Genomic DNA, 20336 nt, shown 5'->3' with positions numbered 1-20336 from the left:
ATTTAAAAACAACATTAAATAAATTAAATCAGTTGCGAGCCGGTTGGGACATCTCTATTAACCGTAGCTATCACATCGGTCGATATCTATCGCAACGCAACGCAAACGAATTGAACAACAACCCTGCTCTTTTTCTTTTGGACCCGTAGAACCACATGTCTGGTAACCGATTTTGATTTTCGTTTCGGCGGTATAATGCTCCAATTAATTGACTAATTGCGGTTAATTGACAAGACAAGTGAACGGCGCAAGTACGGTGCAACCAATAACGCAGCGAGTGTGTGTGCAATTGCGAAAAAACCCGATAAATAATATTCGTAACGTTCTGCCCAGCAGCGCGTGAGTGAGTGCGAGCGAGAGGCAGTGATTCGAGGTGCGTAGTGGTGCGAAAGTGTGTGTGCAAGGAAACCCGCAAAAGCAAAAGCAAAGCAACAATAACAACACACGCACGCACACACACACTTGTGTACGTGTTAACACGCGGAGCGGAAAGTGCGTAGTGAACATACGAAACGTACGAAACAAGAAGTGGGAGAGATAGCGGAATAAAATACAATTCTTGTTTCCATTTCAATCTCCTCTGGTGCGTATTCAAATCAATCTGAACCTTAACTTGTGTATGTGTGTGTGACCGCGTGCATCGTTTTGAAATTCGAGGCGAGCTGCAGTCGAAATCAGCTGTTTTAAAAGGCCCGACCAGGGCGGCACTAACAGCAATGCAGGCCGTTAGCCGAGTGCATTGGATATTGCATAATATTGGGTGAAGCGAAAACAGGGATATTGTGGTAGGCCACAGGGTATAATAAAACCAAATTGTAGCTATAAACGCAGTTTCTTTTATTTGCACCTTTAATTCGCTTCGATTTCCTGTCGTATTACCGGTTACGTTCAACGCCATGCCATTACGTTGTACTCCAGTTTGGCAAGTGGGCAGCTCGCTTTGCGGCAGCCCTGGTCGCTTAGCGTTGTGTTGCTGCTTCCTCTTCCTCTTGTGTGGGGCAAAAATCTAACCTCACTTCTTCTTCTTCTTTGGAACACTGCTGTGTGTGGCTGCTGCATAATAATATAATACCTCTCGATTCACGATTGGTCGTGCCTCGCAACGGATTTTCTCCGCTCGCCCAAACTGCAGTATATAATCGTGCAAAATCCGTGGCAGTAAATTCAATTCGCCGAGGAGCGTGACAGCTGAGGAAAATCGAGAAAACGGCCGCTGGGAGAGGCTTTTCCGATGGCCAGTTCCTAAAAAATCACCGCACTCCTCGGGAGGCTCTTCTGCAGTCCCACAAGAATAGTAATCCCCATTGCGAAAGCCCCAAGTTCAAAGTGCAGTGTATGTGCGTATGTGTGTGTGCTGTAATAGTTGCATTAAGTAAAGATGTAAATATTATTGCAGAAGGGCGAACTTGAGATTAATCGCCGTAATTGAGCAACAAACACCTCGCGTTCGCCCAACTCGCAATCTTGTTGGAAAATCCTAGTAGGCACAGTAAAGCTGGGCTTAGATGGCCATTCTTTAGTTTTAGTAAAGAGGTTTTAGTTTCCATTCCACTCTTTCTTTGCATTGGTATCAGTTTAATTTCAAAAGTCTATTTTTCTACGGCCAATAAGGCCATTAAAACTCGAGATGTTGACTTGAATTTATTAGCTCACTTAAAAGTTTAAGTTAATGCAAATTACTATACAAATTGCATTAGTATTGACCGCAGAATTGCCCTGAATAGTTCTATATGTAAATGACCCAAAACAGTCAAGCTTAGCTATAGTAACACTGCGTGGAAAAGTTATAAAATGACGTAATTGTAGTCTTTGGCCTGGATTTTCCTCTTGTTCCTACCAAACAGGCCTGTGAAAACTAATCCTTCTATTGCCAACCATTTCAGTTTGGAAGCCTATCTCTGGAGCCACCACATCCCGTTGAGCAGGCAAGGAAGCAGACAAGAGTTTCCCCAACCCGACAACGAGGATCAGCCGCTGACGTAGCCGGAGCAGGAGCAGCGAGTGTGCTGCCCACTCTGGAGAGGAAACCGGAGTCAAAGAAACAGCAGGAGTAGCAGCCGCAACTGAGGAGCATGTCCAGCAAGGAGGAGACGCCATCCACGGGAGGTGCCGCTCCTGTGGCCACTGTCGCCGCCTCGGGCAGCGCCACCACTTCCTACGCCAATGTGGTGCAGAACCTGGAGACCAAGAAGTCCGGCACCAGCAACACCACCACCACCACCGCCAGAGCCACCGTGGACAACAAAGAGAACCAGCCCAATCTGAAGAGCTTCAAGTCGTGGAGCGAGGAAGCCGCTGCCGCCGAGGCAGCCGGCGAATCGCCAATCGTCGGCAGCGTTAGCCTAGCCCAGACGGGTGAGAAGCGTGCCGCTGCCTCCGGTGGAGATAACACCGCCGAGAACTCATCGGAATTGGACGACAACAACGACTTCGTGCCGGTACTATCGCATCACCGCCGCGATCGCAAAAAGGCGCGCAAAGAGAAGCCGCGCGATCAGCAGCCGGCCGGAGGACGTGGCGATGGTCAGAAACCCCAGCAGGCTGGTGGCCGCCGCGTCCCCGGATCCTCCGACACCGAACGCAAGTCAGTGCGCCCACGTGCGCCGCGCGGCGGTAGTCCCCGCAAATCGGCAGCTGGAGCTGCTGGCGCAGCCGGATCCAATGCTGGAGCTGTGTCCTCCGCCGTTCCTGGTGGACCGAAAGTACACAAGGATCGCAAGGATACCTCGCCCAGTGCCAGCATCGAGGGAGCCGGCAGCAGCGGCAACGAGGCCAAGTCCGCCGACGGGGATCAGCAGGCGGGCGAGAAAGGCGCCGCTGGAGCAGCTCCGCCGCCCAAGCGATTCATTGCCGCCCCACCGCCCAAGGTCAACGCATGGAAGGTGAGTGATCAAATGATTGAATCTTTAAGTGATTGATTGTATTTTGGGGTATCTTGAATGGTAGGTTCATTAGGATAGGTTTTCATTAGAGTTGTTCAGGCATTGATTGGTATTCTTTGGATATTCCTAATTGGAAATCTTAATATATTCAAAAATCCAGAAGATTTAGAAGTGCACCGGAATAGAATTAGGTACATTTGCATTGACAAAAATTAGTTACTCGAACAAAACATTGGAAAATGCAAATGAAAAGCTTTGCTAAAATATAATCTAGTCAAAAGTCAATGCAAATATGCCTTAAACTAATAATAACGACAACTTTTTGTGAGTTCTCCGAAGTGGAAATTGTAATGATGGTGAAGGGTTTGAAGTAAAGTTGAGAAAATACTAAGAAAAATCTAGATAAGCAGTGCTCCAATATGAACAGTAATCAGTAAAATAGTGAAGAATGCGATATGAAATAGTACTAATATAGTACGCGAGTATCCACTGTACATGGCGATAAGGCAGTTTTTTGAAAACCCCCTTCAAATTGAAGTTCACATTCTTTGTTGTTACTCGTTTTTCGGCTTCACCTTCATTTTGTTTTATCCAAATTGCGTCTTAAAAATGATGGAAAAACATATCTATGCATGTGCTGGGTGTGCGTGCGTGTGTGTGTGTGGTTGTTGGTAAACAAATGTGCGTGGAATGGAAAACAAGAGAGGGAGCAAAGCGGGGCGGCCAATAAAGCAGAGTGCGAGGCGCAGCAACAACAAGCACACGCGGTGCAGTGGAAACACGTTTTCCGCTATTTGTTGTGGTTTTTCATGCCCTTATCACCGTTATGCGAATGCTGCGTAAACCGAAAACCCGATTACGATTGCAAAATTGTATCTCACAGATACACAACTGCAGGTTGCATAATGTCTGGCGAGCAGTGTGTCATCAAAAACAAAACAAAATCGAGGGAAACAAACACACAATTGTGTTTATTTCTATTTATTCTTGGCTGTTTCTTATTACGCAATGTCAGCGCGAATTGCCGGCGGTATTTCTGCCGTTTGTTTTCTGCTTGCCTTTCTTTAAATAAAAAAGTTTCCTTTTTGGCAAAAACAAAAGCATGCTCGCTTAACTTGGCTACCGTGAAGCCTCCAAAGCGCGAACACACTTCTGTTTGAATAATATCAGTTCTTAACAATTTCAAAAATACATATTTTTTGGGCCAGACTGTAAGATAATTTTAATAATCCATTAGGTAGCAGGTGTTATTCATTTGTTTGTTGCTACGGCGAAGCCGAAATCTTAATTTCTTGTTTTTTCATTTGTTTTGTTTCTATTCTCCGTGTGTATCTATAATGGCACATCTGTTTTGGTGTCGCAACGAACGAGAGAAAAAGTTAAATATTTCCCAACTAAAAATAAATGTCAAGGTCAGCCGCTTGTCGTTTATCTATTTCATCAGGCAGCCGCCCCCACCGCCTACCGCCCACCTCACACGCCAACCCCCCCCCCCAAACATGGCGAAAGCGTGCGCAAAAGGGAGAGCCAAATAAACAGAGGGCGAAAGCAGAAATAGGCACGCAAACACAGCGAATAACAAAAAGGTGTGGCTAATTTTCTTTCTGTGGAAAAGGCTGAAAGCCAAAAGTTTACACGTCCATAAAAGTTGATAACTCAACTAAGTTGTCGTCAAGCGTCAGTTCGAAATTCGCTCTGCTTTCGAAAGCGTTTTGAGCCACTTGAAATGGATATGCAAATAGCTTGTTCACTTTTGACATTTTCGGCTCATGCAAATCGCTCAAATCCGCAAGTTAGGACTTAAAATTAGGCTAATAGGAATTAGAAGAATATTTACTTTGATTTCTGGAGAATAGATAGTAAGTTGTACTAAATTTATACGTAGGTGAATCTAGTCTCTTAACCGCTAATCGCTGTGTCATTAGTAGTGTGTTTATAATGATAATTGTTCAGCCAGAAACGAATTAAACATTTGTACATTCGCGACATCAAATTCGTTTTAAACAACTTGTATGCATATCGTTGTGAAATTGAACTCGTAATAATTCACATTTGCCAAGCGTTGCTAATTAGATTTTTCGGATCTAATCTAAATGTATTTAAGGCTAAAAAATATTTGGTTTAAATCCTTTAAATATGCATATACTGTATTGAAAGTGATTGTGTTATTTAAATACTCAAAAAATCTAATATATTAATAATAGTAATAAGTTAAGCTACTTTTATAGTTACTTAATTAATAAATTATTATTATTTATTATCGTGAAGCCCGAAAAAAGAGTGGCTTAAATTTGCTTATCTTCGATTCTTGTTTTTAAGCCACAACTGCGACGACGACGCTGGCAGAGCTGCAGCAGCGCAGCGGCAGCGTTGCAGAGCAGCAATTCGAATTGTTGTTTCCGTTTATTTTTCCACGCCAGTTGCCATTGACGTGTGTTCTGGAAGAGTTCGCGGCTGGGAAAACTTGACAAACTCCCACTATTTTTTCTCATTTCTTAATTTTCAATATTAGAAAGTGCGATCGGAACGGGAAATAGACGATTCAAAAGTTTGAAACGTAAACAGCTGGAACGGCACGTGTTACCGAACTCACCACGTGGTGGAATCGTCGATTCATTACTGTTGCGAGGCGGGTTAAGCAGAACAACTAATCAAAATTAGAATAATGTACACATATACAGCTGGAAGGCTGGAAATCGCGTGTGCCGCCGACGTGGAAGCCAAAACTCGATATACTTGTTGATATTTCGACGCCCTGATTATCGCGCTCTCATTTCCTCGCACTAACGTAGCGGGCGCTACGTAACGTAGGGCTACGTATTCGCAGAGAGTGATAAGAAACCGCACTCTCTCGCACGCTCCCTCTCTCCCTCACTCTCTTTCTTCAGCGGAACAAAACAAAAAGGAATAATGAACATGAAAACGAAAGTAAATATGCAATCATCTTAACAACTTAATTAAAAGACAGAACTCCAGTATTAAATTTAGAAACAAAATGTATGTAATGCAGTACAGGGAACGTCCAATATAATAGTTTTATTATACAAAATAGTGCTTTGCTGGGAATAAACAGTCACATTCAATTTGCTAGCTCCACAACAACTGCCACCCTTCACTACTGTAATTCTAAGCCCATTATAAAAGTCAATGATCACCGATATTTGCATTGTTATTATTGTTGACAGCCAATGCAATACAATGTTCTATTTTTAGGCATTCGTTTGCAACCGGAGATTAATAACATTAATTTGCCTCAATTACGCTGACGTTTCATTGTGGGTTATATCTTGTTTACTCCCTCTTTTTTTTGTCGGATATCACGTTGCAGTATTATGCGAATTTCAAACTAAAGCGATATGTGAATTTCAGGCTTCATAAGCCTCTTTTCAGAGTATCAAATTTGCTGAAAATCCCAAGATACAATCACAACCGTATTCATTTTCAATTATTTCCCCGGTTGCTGTCATCTTTGTTGTTGATATCGATGGATACACACAGTATTTGTCTTCATAATCAGTTTTTATTCGTTTCTTTTTATCTTCAAGAGAAATACGTGCACTTCCTAGTTCTTTGTGCTTGCGATCAAGATTTTTCCCTTGTTGTCAAGAGAAAATGGAAAAATATTTACTTATAAATGCACTTTACAGTATAGATGCACATGTGCTAATTTAATTTAAATTTCTCAGATAATTTTATGTACACACAACAACAGGCATTTTCCCAGACCAACTACAATGGTTTTGTTTAATAACCAGTACAAATCAATGAAGTAATTTGATTTCTCAAAAGTTTTGTAATACCCATTCAATACCTTCTTGCATTATTCAATCAAATGAAGTACTGTTCATATATCGCCAATTTTAAGATAAGGCCATGTGCTTCAAAATGCACACTTTTTATTTCTGGCTTTAATCTCTTGTTTATATTGTCACTTCTTTATCATTTCATTTACCTGTTGATCCTTGAGTAATTATTTGCATTTAAAAAGCTGACCCACTAATTATTTGCGCAACAATTTCAAGCCTTCGCAGTTTCTAGAAGCCACAATATTGAAAGTAGAGTTAAGGTCACAAGCACAAACTGTTTTCGAATCGTTTTTATACGTAAGTTTCATTCAGTTACTCAAACTACTGATAGAAGTAATCTATGGGATTTACTCAATATAATGTATTTAGGCGATGCTGATACGCGACTGATTATAAAACCATGAGGTGATGGAGACTACCTCAAATATTTATTCGAAAATTATAGAAAACCCTAAGGTTTTACTTTCACAAATAATTGTGGAATATAGAATCTAAACACGACTCTTGTGCATATTTGTTCTTGCCTTGTTTACCTAATCATAGGGACCTCGATAAGACCTATGTATGTATGTGTGTATGTATGTATGTTCCTAAGCCTGCTACGCATTAAGTAAAGTTGCTCGACTCGCTCGAACGTAAACAACTTTTCGCACACACCCCCTATAAACTTGTCGTCTTATCATCGGTGATGAGTGCCGATGGAGTTCGTCGCCTCGGATCCAAACTACTCTACTCAACTCTCTTCATAGGCAATCTGCTAGTTTAATCGTTTAATTTAATCACGAATGGAACTATAAATAGAAAAAGAAGAGTGAATAGTTGTCATTAAACTGTTTGCGTTTAAAGCTGGACGGCCTTTTTCGTACCCATCAGTTGTAGGGTATGCTATAGCTGTAAGCTAGAATGTGACATACATTTTTTGTATCTTGTAGCTATTAAATTTAAATAAATCGATTCTTATGCCAGTGGTTTTGAGCACAGTGTGTTTTATATCACCTGAGAATTTTTTAGTTTAATCATAATACCTCTAGATTTCAGCACTATCAGTTTTCTTCGAGTATTGGTAAATTTATTACTATTCATGTAAACTGAGCTGATTGTCGGCACTTGTTCTCCATATGAACATTTTTTTCCATCTTTTCGCTAGCCACTCGATTGGCTGAGCACGTTTTCTGGTTTTATTTTCGATTGTTTTTTTTTTTTTTTACAATATTTTTACATAATGTCTTGCGGCCGGCATTATTGACTGGTTTTCGCATTCTGTTCGTACTTTTCAATTTGCTAAGACGCAGAAAGACAGACAGACCCGTCGACCGAATCGCAACCTCAAAAAGGGGGGTATATGTACACACATATATATATATATAATGTATCTCAGCCCCGATCCCGCCTGCACTATAACCTCAAACTGATTGCGAGCCATTCGACTGTTGACTTAGAGAACGAGAATCGCTGAATGTGGGTCTTTTTGCACGTTTACCCGGCTCTCGGTCATTGTTTGGCATTATTTTTACTTCTCTTTGTGCGATTTCAGTTGCTGCTATCGTGTCAGACCGATTCTAATGCCATTTAAATAGTAATTTTGCACTGCAGGCGCCTCAGTTGTCTTTCATCGATCGCCCGATGTGGTGCACTTACGCAGATCCCAGAGATATACAAATATACATAGTATTCTTTTGAAAGTGGTGTTTTCTCAATGACTGGAAAACTGAAAAACGTTGGATACTTGAAGTTTTACTTATAGGCAAGTTCAAGTTTGTAGTGCCTGTATGCAAGTGAATTAATGACACAATTTTCTATGAATCATAACTGACGTTCATTTCGATCGGTTTTTAAACTATGGTTGACCTTGAACCACCCATCTTAATGAATGTCTAATCTCTGCTTGAAAAAGCTTACCTATGTGTATTATAGTATTAGAAATTTAATGACAAACACCCAAGTACGTCAGCAATTATGTGGGGGTTCAAAATGTCCGAAAGTGATAAGAGCCATGCTTGGGTAAATATAGAATTGGAAACATGTGCTTGACAAGTGGCACACGATAATCTTGAGTTTGTGGGAAAGTGATTCTTATATGTACGCATAATGGAAAATTACAAATAGTTACCAATAGTAAACCTTATGACTCATAGGAAAGTCGTTTCTCTGCGCAAAATGACAAGTCCTTGTGACTCATGATCCTGCAATTGGGTTGAGTCATGGTTTTATGCGTACTTTTCCTATTCGAAATGAATGTTGTTTGCAATTGCGAATTGTTTATTGGCACACATCATGCATTTTTTATCCTTGACAATTCTGATGAATACGTGATCAATTGCATGGAAAGTGTTTAAATATTTTTAGCATAAGCATGACACATCGGTTACACTAAAAGAAAATATTCAATTAAGGGTTTAATTATTTATAAATTAAGGTAGGGGCTGGGAGAATAATAATTATATCAATAACGATAGCGTTTATTATGAACACACCTTCAAGGAGAGTGAAATTATTTTCCATGTCTTTTATAGGAAGCCATAAAGGTTTGTGATATGACGTATGGGCTGATTAAGGTTTTAAGGTCAAAACTAAATAACAACACTATACAACATAACCCCTGTTTTTTAATTTCTGTTGTCACTTCAGAAGCAAATTTAAAAATGTATCTTTTTTTGTGCACTTTTATCTGCGTGTAATATTTTTTATAGGATTATTTAAGCATCTCCACGATTTTCGTTCTCTCTCTTTGTTTTGAAGTTTTTCCACCACGTTTCTCCATTTTCGGCTCTCCTTCGGATGGCCTACGTGCCGAAAATCACATGTTGTTTTGTTTTGCCTCTTTGTATGCTCCGTTACTGTTACATCGTGCGCGAGCGAGATAGCAAATGTTTATGTTTATAATTGTTAGGCTTTTGTTTGTTTGAAGATATGCGTATCACCTGTTTTCGATCTATGATCGATTCGTTGTGGGTGTGTGAACTTTAAAGCGGATCAAAACAACATTTGTAGAAAATGCGTACAAAAACAAAACGATAAAACAAGCGCACGTACGCACACTGAGCGAAAACCTGTATCCATCGCATACACATTAAGATACAGATACAGGGTGCCCTGCGCTCACGCTCTCGCCGGCAAAACTCTCCGGTTCTCCGCTTCCTCCTCTCTCACGCATCCATGAACCGGCGCATCGGCTGTTTTCTGTTTTGTTTTTGTTTTGGATCTGAAGCCACAGTGGGACTTCTTCGGGTGGATGTTATATCATGTGTCAATAGTAAAGCTTTTAAAGTCTAGAAGTCATTCTATGGACTGAATTTGTTTAATAAACTCTGGTTCGAAAAGAAAGCTGAGAAAACACTTCTTTGGGTCGCATTTTAATAAAGAGCGACAGTCGAAGCTTCACTGTATCCTTTTTTTATGTTGCGTTGTAAAACCAGTTGTTGTTATGCCCTCGCCTCTGCCTTTGTTGTTGTGCCATCGTCTTCGTCGTTTTTGCTCACGTAGCCAACGCGTGGACAGCGAAAAGTGGAAGGAGAGAGCGGTAGCCAAAGAGAGCGGGAGAGGAAGAAAGGGCAGAGGCGGATGAGCGAAACAGAGGCGGAGGCATATTCGAATCAAAAAATTGTCGCTATCGCACAGAACTCATTCAACGTTTCGAGAAAACGGACGCATCAGTTCTTCCGAACTAGCAAGCAATTGTTTAAACAAAATATAGTTGTGCCAGCAACAACAACAACTGTGCCAATTGCTAGTTTAGCAAAGGTGTTGTAATGTAAGCAAAGCAAACAAAGATAAGCGAAAAACCCGCAGTGACAACTGATTAGAAGTGAAACAAGGCAAAGCGACAAAAAGTTCTTGCACAAAAACGAGGTAATTTTCCAGTGGCCAAAACGAGAAATTAGCCGCTCTCCAAAGTGCATACATATATACGCTATAGAAGTGGATATAGAAGTTAGCCACCCTCGTCGTGAACTAAATCTGGGTTAGGGGCACTGCGCATAGGGAGTGGAGCTGGAGTTGCATTGATTTTTACCCGTTTTTCGGGGCTACCTACTGTGCGAAATGTAACTCATATTCTTGAATTCCATTCTGCTACTTCAACAGATATCGGCCAAACAATCCGGCAGCCCAAAGGCAGGAACTTCTCCATTGGACAAACGTGTTTTGCAGCCAAAGGCACAGCAGCAGCAGCAGCAAACTAAACAAACTGCCAGCCAAAACAACAACGCACAGAACACCGCCAGCAACAAAAAGACACAACAGCAACAACAACCCCAACAGGGAGCAACAACAACCACACAGACAACAACAGCAGCAGCAGCAGCAGCAACCGCAGCAGCAGCAGCAACAGCAGCAACCACATCAGCAGCAGCAGCAACATCATCCGCAGCAGCAGTACCAGCAGCAACAACTGAAACCGCAACAACAACCACTGGTGAGTGCCCCTTGGAGGATGGAAAATTTTCTATACTTAACTCAATTGATCTGAAGTGAACTGGGGAAAGTAAACTATAAATATAACTAAGTGGTTGTATGTTTACATGCAAAAATTTATGAATAGCAATCTATTTTTATTATGCTGTTTTTCATCAAACATTATCACAATGCGAATAGCTCGATAGTTCAGCCATCTCAAAGAATTTCACATAATCATAGGGCAAGATTATTAAGATTTAGCACAATATTCTCTATCTAGTTGTGTGTGTCAAGGCAATGCTTAGAAATAAAATAGATTTGTGTATTTCTGTAAATTCCTATATATTTATATATATATATTATCTACCCCCTGCGGAGTTGTTTTGATGCAAGAGACGGATGAGAGAACCTGGACCCGACCACCATCACCATGTGACTGCTCTGGTTCTCGTTCTCTGCCGCACTTGCTCACGTGTCTCCCGCTCTCTGGCACTCCGACTCTCTCTGTTGACCCGATGCTCCGAGAGAAGGTGCCATTTTTTGGCGACGCATATGGCCTGATTTCTTATTTTTAAAACACTGTTCTTGTACTACGATATACTCAGCCCAGAACTGCTTGTTTCATTACAGTTGATGCCAGCCAGGCGGATGCTCTTGCCAAAGTCGTGGTAAAGGACAAAAAGAAGGTCAATCAAAAGGTTGGTATCTAACTCTAGCCAACAAGATGGTATATTACCATGTCTCATGTAAATATATCATTGAAATAATCGTCATACATTTAAATGGGACCTCTTTGATATGGTCTTTGTAATGTGCCCATACCTACCATGTTCTAAACAGCGAATGCATCTCTTTCAGGCCAGCGACTTTAGCAACGTTGGTGACTGGCCGACGCTAATTGGCGGAACTTCTGGCAGTGGCAAAGCCACCAGCAACGAACCCAAGCGCAACCCAACGAAAAAACAGCAGTCAGCCAAAACAGCAGCCGCAGTAGCAGCCAGCAGCAATACCACTTCAAGTGAAGTTGCCACAGAGTCTAACGTCGCAGGCACAACCAGCAGCAGCAACAGCAATCCCAGCAGCAGCACCACCACCACAAACACCACTACCAACAGCCAAGCCACAACTGCACCTGTTGCCAGCACGAGTCATGATGCCAAAGCCCAGCGAGACGCTGAGCCAGCGGCCAATTCTGCTGCAGGAACTACTGGCACCGCTGCCGGGCCTGCCCTCACCAAGAAGATACCCAAGCACAAGTGGCGTCCGCTGCCCATCGATCTGGCTAAGTCCAGTCGCCCCAAGCCGATTGGCGGCCGGCCAAATCGGCGCTTCAGCGACGATATTGCCGACCAGCGCCGTCCGCCGCGCGTCTACCACGACCGTCAGCCCGGTGCTGGAGGAGCGGGAGTCGAGTCGCGGCATCCACACGCTGGCCGGCATCCGTACGGGTCACGCCCAGCGACTGCTACGTCCGAGCGCGTGGATTCCTGGCGTAGCAGCAGCAGCACCACCACCGCAGCGTTCGATGAGCAGCGCTCTGGAGCAGCGGGTGGTGCCGGGGCAGCGGGAACGGGAGTTGGGTCAGCCACGCGCGGGCCGCGTCGCTACCGGACGCCGTACCGTGGCGGGCGGCAAGGCCGGGGCGGATTCTCCCGACAGGGACCAGGTCGCCCGACTTATCGCATACCACGCCATCTGCTAGCTTCGGGCGAGTATGCCAACTATCTGCCGGCGGACGCCGCCGGCGCCGACTCGCAGTCCTCGTATGTGCTCATGGGCACCCACTACTTTGGCAACGTGCCCGCCGCCTACATCGAATTGGACGCTAACAGCATCAAGGAGGCCATCAAGAAGCAAGTGTAAGTACATATCGATACATTTCGCCTAATGCCTTTTGCTGGATAAATATATATTCTGTATGTATACTTAAAAATATAAACTCTGCAGCTAAAGGCATTACATCCAATGTTACTAAGAATCTCTTTGTTGACTTCCAAACTATTTCCATTTGCCCCCCATAGTGAATACTATTTCAGCGTCGATAATCTTACCGGCGACTTCTTTTTGCGCCGCAAAATGGACCCCGAGGGCTATATCCCAGTTACTCTGATCGCCTCGTTCCATCGCGTTCTCGCACTGACCACCGATGTGGCTGTGATCGTAAACGCCATTAAGGAATCGGATAAACTGGAGCTCTTTGAGGGCTATAAGGTGCGCACCAAGACGACACCGACCACCTGGCCCATCACGGAAGTGCCGGAGGTCAACGAAGGGGAACCGAAGGCTATTGGCACACTGGAGCAGGAGCAGTTGGAGCAGAATGATGGTCAGGAAAAGCTGGAGGAGCAGACTGAGGCGGATTCCCCGCCGCCCATTCTCACATCGGCGATGGCCACAAAGCCGCTGAACAGCATTCCGCCGCCGCCAATGCCGCGAAACCCCCAGAATCTGGTGCCCAAAATGTTGCAGGATAAGCAACAGTCGAGATCCTCGACCATTGCGGCTCTAAACTCTGTGAATGCGATCAGTGCGCTGACCCAGCAAGTGGAGGGTGGTGCCGCTGAGCTGGCTGGACATTTGAGTGGACTGGCTGAGAGTGTGAAGCCCAAGTCGACATCGACGCCAGACAAGAGAAATGCTGCTTCAGCGGGCAATGGAGCTGGGTCAGCAGCTGCTTTGGTGGCGGAGCCGGAGGGCATATGGAAAGAGGTAAAGAGACGCTCCAAAACAAATGCTATCAAAGAAAACGCTACTACACCACCACAACAACAACAGCCACCGCTTTCACAAACGCTCAACAACAATAACGATAATGTCAAAACGAACAACACCTCGTCCAAGTCCAAGTCCTCGTCCAACAACGCCCCATCCAACGCCTCATCATCAGCCACTGTGTGTGTAACCACGAACAATGCTTCCTCAGCCACCAAAGCAACCACCAAAACCACAACCACCTCCACCGCCACTACCACCACGAACAACAACATTAAATCTGGCAATGCTGCTTACTCCAAAACCCACTCCAAATCCTCATCCAAAACAGCTGCTCCGCCATCCGCTCAGTGCCATGCCGAAAAGGAAGAACTAGACTTCCAGTTTGACGAGGAGCTAATGGACCCCCTACCCCCTGGAACCGGACGCATCAACAACTTCACCGAAAACTTCTCCGACGACGACGAATCCGACTACGAGTTTGCCGATCGTGACATTAACAAGCTACTGATTGTGGCCCAAGTGGGCCGCGCACCTAAGCACGAGGGCTACGACCGCACCGCCGACTTTACGTCGCGTACGAAAATCACCCAGGATCTGGAGAACATCATCAACGATGGACTGGTTAACTACGAAGAGGATCTGTGGACCACCACCAATGTGGTTGCCGATTACAAGACTGTCAATGTGATTTCCCAGGCAGACTTCGAAAAACTGGCTGGTGGTCGAAACAAATCGGTGTTGCCGCCGCAGGTGGTGCCACCACCGCCACCATTTGAGGAAGATCTGGATGAAACCCTGGTGGGTGACACCACTCTCAACTCCACGCTGAACAACACTCTCAAGTCCCGACGTGCCCGCTTCTATGCTGCTCCCAACTCGCACTCGATTGATCCCCGAACGCCAAGAAAGAGGAAACTCCGTCACACCGCCAATCCTCCAGTGGAGGCCCACGTCGGTTGGCTGCTTGACACTGTGGAGCATCGTCCTCGCACCACCTCGATGGGTTCCTCGGCGGGCACATCGCCTACCGCCTCGTCGTACGGATCGTTCGGATCGTCGGTGCCACAGTCGCTGCCCGTATTCCAGCATCCATCACATGCTCTTCTCAAGGAGAACAACTTCACCCAACAGGCCTACCACAAGTACCATTCGCGCTGCCTCAAGGAGCGCCGGCGCTTGGGCTACGGTCAGTCGCAGGAGATGAACACCCTGTACCGCTTCTGGTCGTTCTTCCTGCGCGAGAACTTCAACAAGAGCATGTACAACGAGTTCCGATCGTTGGCGCTGGAGGATGCCGGCAATGGTTTCCGCTACGGTCTTGAATGCCTCTTCCGGTTCTTCTCGTACGGCTTGGAGAAGAAGTTCAGACCGAATATCTATCAGGATTTCCAGGACGAGACGATTGCCGATTATGAAACAGGTAAGAATTTGTTGTGCAAATATAAAAATTATTATAACTTCTTACAACATTCATTATTAAACATTCATTACTAATATTAAACATTTTCTTCAGGTCAACTGTACGGCCTCGAGAAGTTCTGGGCCTTCCTGAAATACTACAAGAATGGTGAGAAGTTGGAGGTGCAGCCCAAGCTGGCCGAGTACCTGAAGAGCTTCAAGAACATTGAGGACTTCCGCGTGGTGGAGCCGGAGATCAACGAGATGCTGCAAGGAGTGGGCAGCCTGAATCCAGGCCGCCAGCTCAATCGCCACCGCAGTGTGTCGGAGAGCGATGGCACAGCTGTAATTGCGGCCGGCGGTCGTCGCCTCAACACGACCATCACCAACCGCAGCGACTACGTGGGCAGGTTGCTGCAGCAACAGCACCAACAACAGCAGCAGCAGCAGCATCACCAGTATCAGCAGGGATACGGCGGCTACAATCAGCAGCAAAACCGCAGGCGCACAGGCTCCTTCGGCAGCACCACAGTGCGCATTCGCAGCGGCTCCCTGGGCAACAAGCCGCAGGTGGCCAATCGCAATCAGGGATCGCAGCACGAGTTGCGACGCGGCGGCAGCAATTCTGGCCTGGCGCCACACAAGCGACAGCAGCAACAGAAGCCGAAGCCAGGAGCAGGATCACAGACAGGCTCAACACGTGCCACCACATCAGCGGCAGCTACAGCAACAACAGCCGCATCAGCAGCAACATCAACAGCAGCGACGCCAGCGGTAACGGTATCTTCGGGGTCATCGTCGTCGAAGAAGTAGTTACACGATAATGCAGAGACACTTTTTGGATTAGGCTTAAGTTAATATCTACCGCTTAGTTTTCAGGGGGCACTCGCATTTGATGGCTCCACACTCTTTTGTTTATTCATTCTTATTATTCTTTTGTAGTATTCGAGTCAAACGTAAAGTGGGAAGAGTTGTTAGCGTTTAGCATAATTAAGTGAAATTTTTGAAATTTGTTTATTGCAATTTGCCTAGCGCTCGTTGGTTTAGTAGTTACGATTCCAAATGTTTGTTTCTCGCATACCCTCGACAAAAAACTAAAACAATGGTTGCTTACAAAATGCTCAATGCTCACACAAAACACACACACACACATACCAATTACACACAGCGGGGTCTGTCTGCTTTGTACCAGTGCCAACCAGCCATGATCTTGGAAAATAACGAAACGATTGCCCTTATTTTTTTTTTTTGTTCTGTTAATTATTCTCCTTATTTTTTATGCGATGCAAAAATCAAGGCAAAGATTTTCCTACTTAGAGCAGCGTTAATAGTTGACGTAATGCCATGAACTGTTGTACTATACGATTAAAGTTAAAGCTAATAACCATAACAATAACGATAACGATATAACCTATGCAAATATTACCTAACGAAAACTGAAAACCAATCAATCGAAATTGATACGCAAGCAACAACAAAAACCAAATGATCTTAATGCAAATAAATTTTGTAAATTACGAAAGAACATATATATATATATATATATATATATAAACATATATAACTTTATATGCAAAGGTACACTGAAGCCATGAAAACGCGTACATAAGAATATGATTACTAACTATAATTATGATTATTTTTTGTGTGTGTGACCTTAGCGCAAATGTAAAATGTATTTGTTTAAGAGGCAGCGAGATCTTGTAATCCTTAAACCCAATTGAGGCAAGCGGGACTCAAGTGCCAGCGAATTTTAGTTATTTAAGCATTTACCACAAGCCAGTCCAGCGCAATCGCAATCGCCAGCGGAGTAGGAATAGGAATCCGACTTGGACTCGGGTCCACCATTATCACACTGCACTCTCCCCAGTCTATATCAATCCAATCTATCGAATTGGTTAAACCCGAAAACCTCAGTACCCCGCCAAGCATTTAGAAGCATGTCAAAACCATTTATTTTTTACCTTTAGTTTTGCACTTGTTAACTTTTAATTCGAGAAAGCTACGACTACAGAAAAACTTAGAAAAAAACAAAAAAAAAATTTAAAATCACACAAAAATTGTCAAGTCCAAAAAAAAGTTTAAAACTTTAAAAAAACGAAAAGGCAAATCATGCAAACGAAAAAAAAACCATTCAGAAATAATGAAGTTTGTTTCGCATAGTGAATAGACCTAAACTTAAACATACGTGAGAAATCAAATCTAAGCTTAATACGGATAACAACTATATATATCTGCATATATCCAAACACATATAGAGAGACTTTAGAGCGTGACTGCTTTTGAAAATACCATAACTAAATAAGAGGCAAACGGTGAAGTTGCAGAAGTTTGCAAAACTCTCTCAAGGTCCTTTAGCTCCTCGATTTTGCTCGCTCATCTAGCCTAAGCAAGCATACACACAACACACACTACAAACCACACAAATTCGAAGAGTGCAAAGAACGTTTCATTAAATATTATTTTGTTATCATTAGATATCTGTAAATATATTTCCCAGCTTCTTTTTAAAATGTCGCCTTATCAATTGATACAATTTTATCCACACATAAAAACAATCACATCCGCATTGGCCAGACGCTTCTCTATCTGTATGAGCTTAACGATCCGATCTATCAATATTATAGATATTACAAAATGAGAGAGATGTCCGACGAGACAATTCAATCGGCTGTTGTGTAATTATACATATGTAGTTCTGCCACAACTATTTTGTTTTTCACATGAAGTGTTGACTTTAGTTTATGATAACACACAACCAACCACACTTGGATCACTGACTTTTATGTGCACTTTAAGTTTGCAACTTTTATATGAATAATTTAAACTTAACTCTACGAATATGATACGATACACACAGACCTACGAAATGAACATAATGGAAACTCTATTAAAAGTAATTTTGTAAGCTACTTAAATATGAAAAATGCGAGAGGAAAAGTAAGCAAAACGAAAGAAATGATTAATGTGAAAAACGTGATAGTTTAAACCATAAAGAGTAATATTTACTACTATTATTATATTAATAATTAATTATACGATGCATATATACATATATATATATAAATATATATGGATATGTATGTGTAAAACGGAAACCACAAAAATTTCTAAACTAACGTGAACAAAAAAAGTAAAAAATTTTTTTAAAATTTCCAACACAAAAAAATGTTAAAAACAATGAGTAGAAAAACTAAAACAAAAAAATGAATAAAAAAAAACTTGAAAAAACCAATGCAAATTCGTTTGCTTATGGGTTGGGATGGGCATGACTTACTCTAGCAATTCCCGGTCTATTTGGTTGGTAAACTTTCTAATTTTAGGGAGAACTGCCTTTTACATCAATTGACAATAAAAAAATAAGGACTCACAGCGCGCCCAGTCGATTGACCCCTGGAGTAATTAACCCCTTCGAGTGTGTGTGCCATATTTCACCCGGCGACAAAATGCAGGGGCTTCCACTACGAACATCATCCCGTGCAGCAGCTGGGATCTCCATCCCCGACACATGTTGTTGGCTTTGGAGAGCATTGGGTGTCACAGATTAACGCCTTACTTGAATTATGGCCTGGCCCCCGGCTCCACAGCAAACTACTCCACCAAATCCGTTCGAGCGCGGGGAAAAATCATGTATAAAACATAAGCGCCACACACACAAAGGCATTTACACTGAAGTTTACTTTAAAATGTAATTTGCAATGGGTAGAGTCTTACAATGATTTAGTTTTTTTTTTTAACTATATAGCCTTGCTTATTGCTATAACTTAGCAAAATCATTTATTTTATTATTTCTTTTTGTATTATTTTATGTGCTGCAAAATTTTTCCAAGTGCTGCTTGTGCGGCCTTATGTCGACAAAAGGACAAGACGCAAAGGCACGCAAGGACCTGAATCGGAGGACGAAGGACCTAGGACCTGGCACCTAGCGCATAACAGGCGATAGCCTGGCAAGGCGTTTAAAAATTGAAAACCAATTTTGTAGCGATTTAAAACAGACGATTGGAGGGGGCGGAAATGGAGGTCTTTGGGAGCCACGAAATGAGTGGCGGTGCGGGCCGGCAGATGGCGTGTGTGTGCCGGCTGCCGACTGGCAGTGCGACTTTTCGCACCTCAAGCGCAAGTCCTGACCCGACAGAGCTTAGATTGTGTTACCAATATTTATGGCTCAATGGGGATAAGGGCTTTCGGCTGGCGTGACCGCGACCAGGTCTAATCACACGTGACCCCTTCTCGTTGGTCAGGGGCGGGTTCACATATCGCATTCATATCGAAGCTAAATTTAATGGGCGTTTAACATGTGACTCGCCTTTGAACTTTGTCCGCACTTAGCTCACGCACATGCTTCCGGAGTAAAGTGGGCTGGAAAAGTCGTGTGTTTCGGAGTTTGGCTGATTGGAATAGCCGTCAATGTTGCAATTTATTGGCGTTTCCTTTAATATCCACAGCGACTGCTGCTCCTTTTTAACAGAAACTGTAGATATACTAAATCCTTTAATCCCTGCTGTTCTGCCACCGGACAAACCCACACAACCTGTCATAGGTTGTCGCTAACCAGACCCATTCCTGTCCACATGGTGCATCATGTTTCAGATTACGCCCACTTTCCACAGGCTGAACAAACACTCGACATGTGATGGGTCAAAAGGGGTGGGGGGCACGTGGGTAACCACAGGCATAACAATTTGCACTTTGGCTTAGCGTAATTATTGCCGCGATCCATAAATATAATTTTGAGCTTTCAACAATTTTAATACCGAAATTTTCGCTTTGGTGCGCCGTCTAATTAGTTCGGCCCGGTTGGTGAATTCCGGAATCCGTATTCCGGATCGAGGGGGCGTGGCAGGAGTCGACAAACCTGTGTCAAAATTTTATCACCGCAACAGAAATGGCCGGAACCCGGAATAAAACTGGCATGGCGTGGCCAAAAAATGATCCCAATATTCGAAATAATTAAATAAAATATTTCATAAAATAGTTTCCGGTTGCAGCGTGGCGGCGCGTTCCATCGAAAAATTAATTATATTTTAGGGCTTTCTATCATTGGTGGAATCAACCGAGGCCATTGGCCATGGTAAATACAGTACATGAGCAATAAATGTATCAAATTTATAGTCTGGCTATGAATTGCAACTGGTTTTCT

At 43.4% G+C, this 20336-nt stretch overlaps 1 protein-coding gene across 7 annotated transcripts; it reads left to right on the top strand.

Moving 5' to 3' along the window:
* Positions 1–150: 150 nt before the first annotated feature.
* Positions 151–18429, top strand: larp (La related protein). 7 transcript variants are annotated; one of them, NM_170365.4, is made up of 7 exons: positions 151–583; positions 1884–2882; positions 10772–11102; positions 11714–11781; positions 11942–12942; positions 13105–15218; positions 15312–18429. In NM_170365.4, exons 2-7 carry the CDS (start codon positions 2073–2075, stop codon positions 16007–16009), a joined length of 5022 nt encoding a protein of 1673 aa, NP_733244.5. In that variant the 5' UTR covers positions 151–583; positions 1884–2072; the 3' UTR covers positions 16010–18429. The 7 variants fall into 7 exon arrangements, with proteins under 7 accessions (NP_733244.5, NP_001247347.1, NP_001247348.1 ...); NM_001260418.2 differs by lacking the exon at positions 151–583 and adding an exon at positions 1050–1333; NM_001260419.2 differs by lacking the exon at positions 151–583 and adding an exon at positions 1050–1337.
* The last annotated feature ends 1907 nt before the right edge of the window (positions 18430–20336 follow it).

The sequence above is a fragment of the Drosophila melanogaster genome, chromosome 3R (assembly GCF_000001215.4).
Source record: "Drosophila melanogaster chromosome 3R".
In the NCBI taxonomy this organism is placed as follows: Eukaryota; Metazoa; Arthropoda; class Insecta; order Diptera; family Drosophilidae; genus Drosophila; species Drosophila melanogaster.
The sequence above is the reverse complement of the archived record's forward strand: the minus strand, read 5'-3'. Positions and strand labels throughout refer to the sequence as shown.

What these genes read in the sequence shown, in the direction of transcription:
- larp (NM_170365.4), top strand. Translation starts at nt 2,073, where the DNA reads ATGTCCAGCAAGGAGGAGACGCCATCCACGGGAGGTGCCGCTCCTGTG. An exon ending in AACCGCAACAACAACCACTG is followed by an intron (nt 11,103 to 11,713) that starts GTGAGTGCCCCT and finishes GTTTCATTACAG; the next exon opens with TTGATGCCAGCCAGGCGGAT. An exon ending in AAAAGAAGGTCAATCAAAAG is followed by an intron (nt 11,782 to 11,941) that starts GTTGGTATCTAA and finishes CATCTCTTTCAG; the next exon opens with GCCAGCGACTTTAGCAACGT.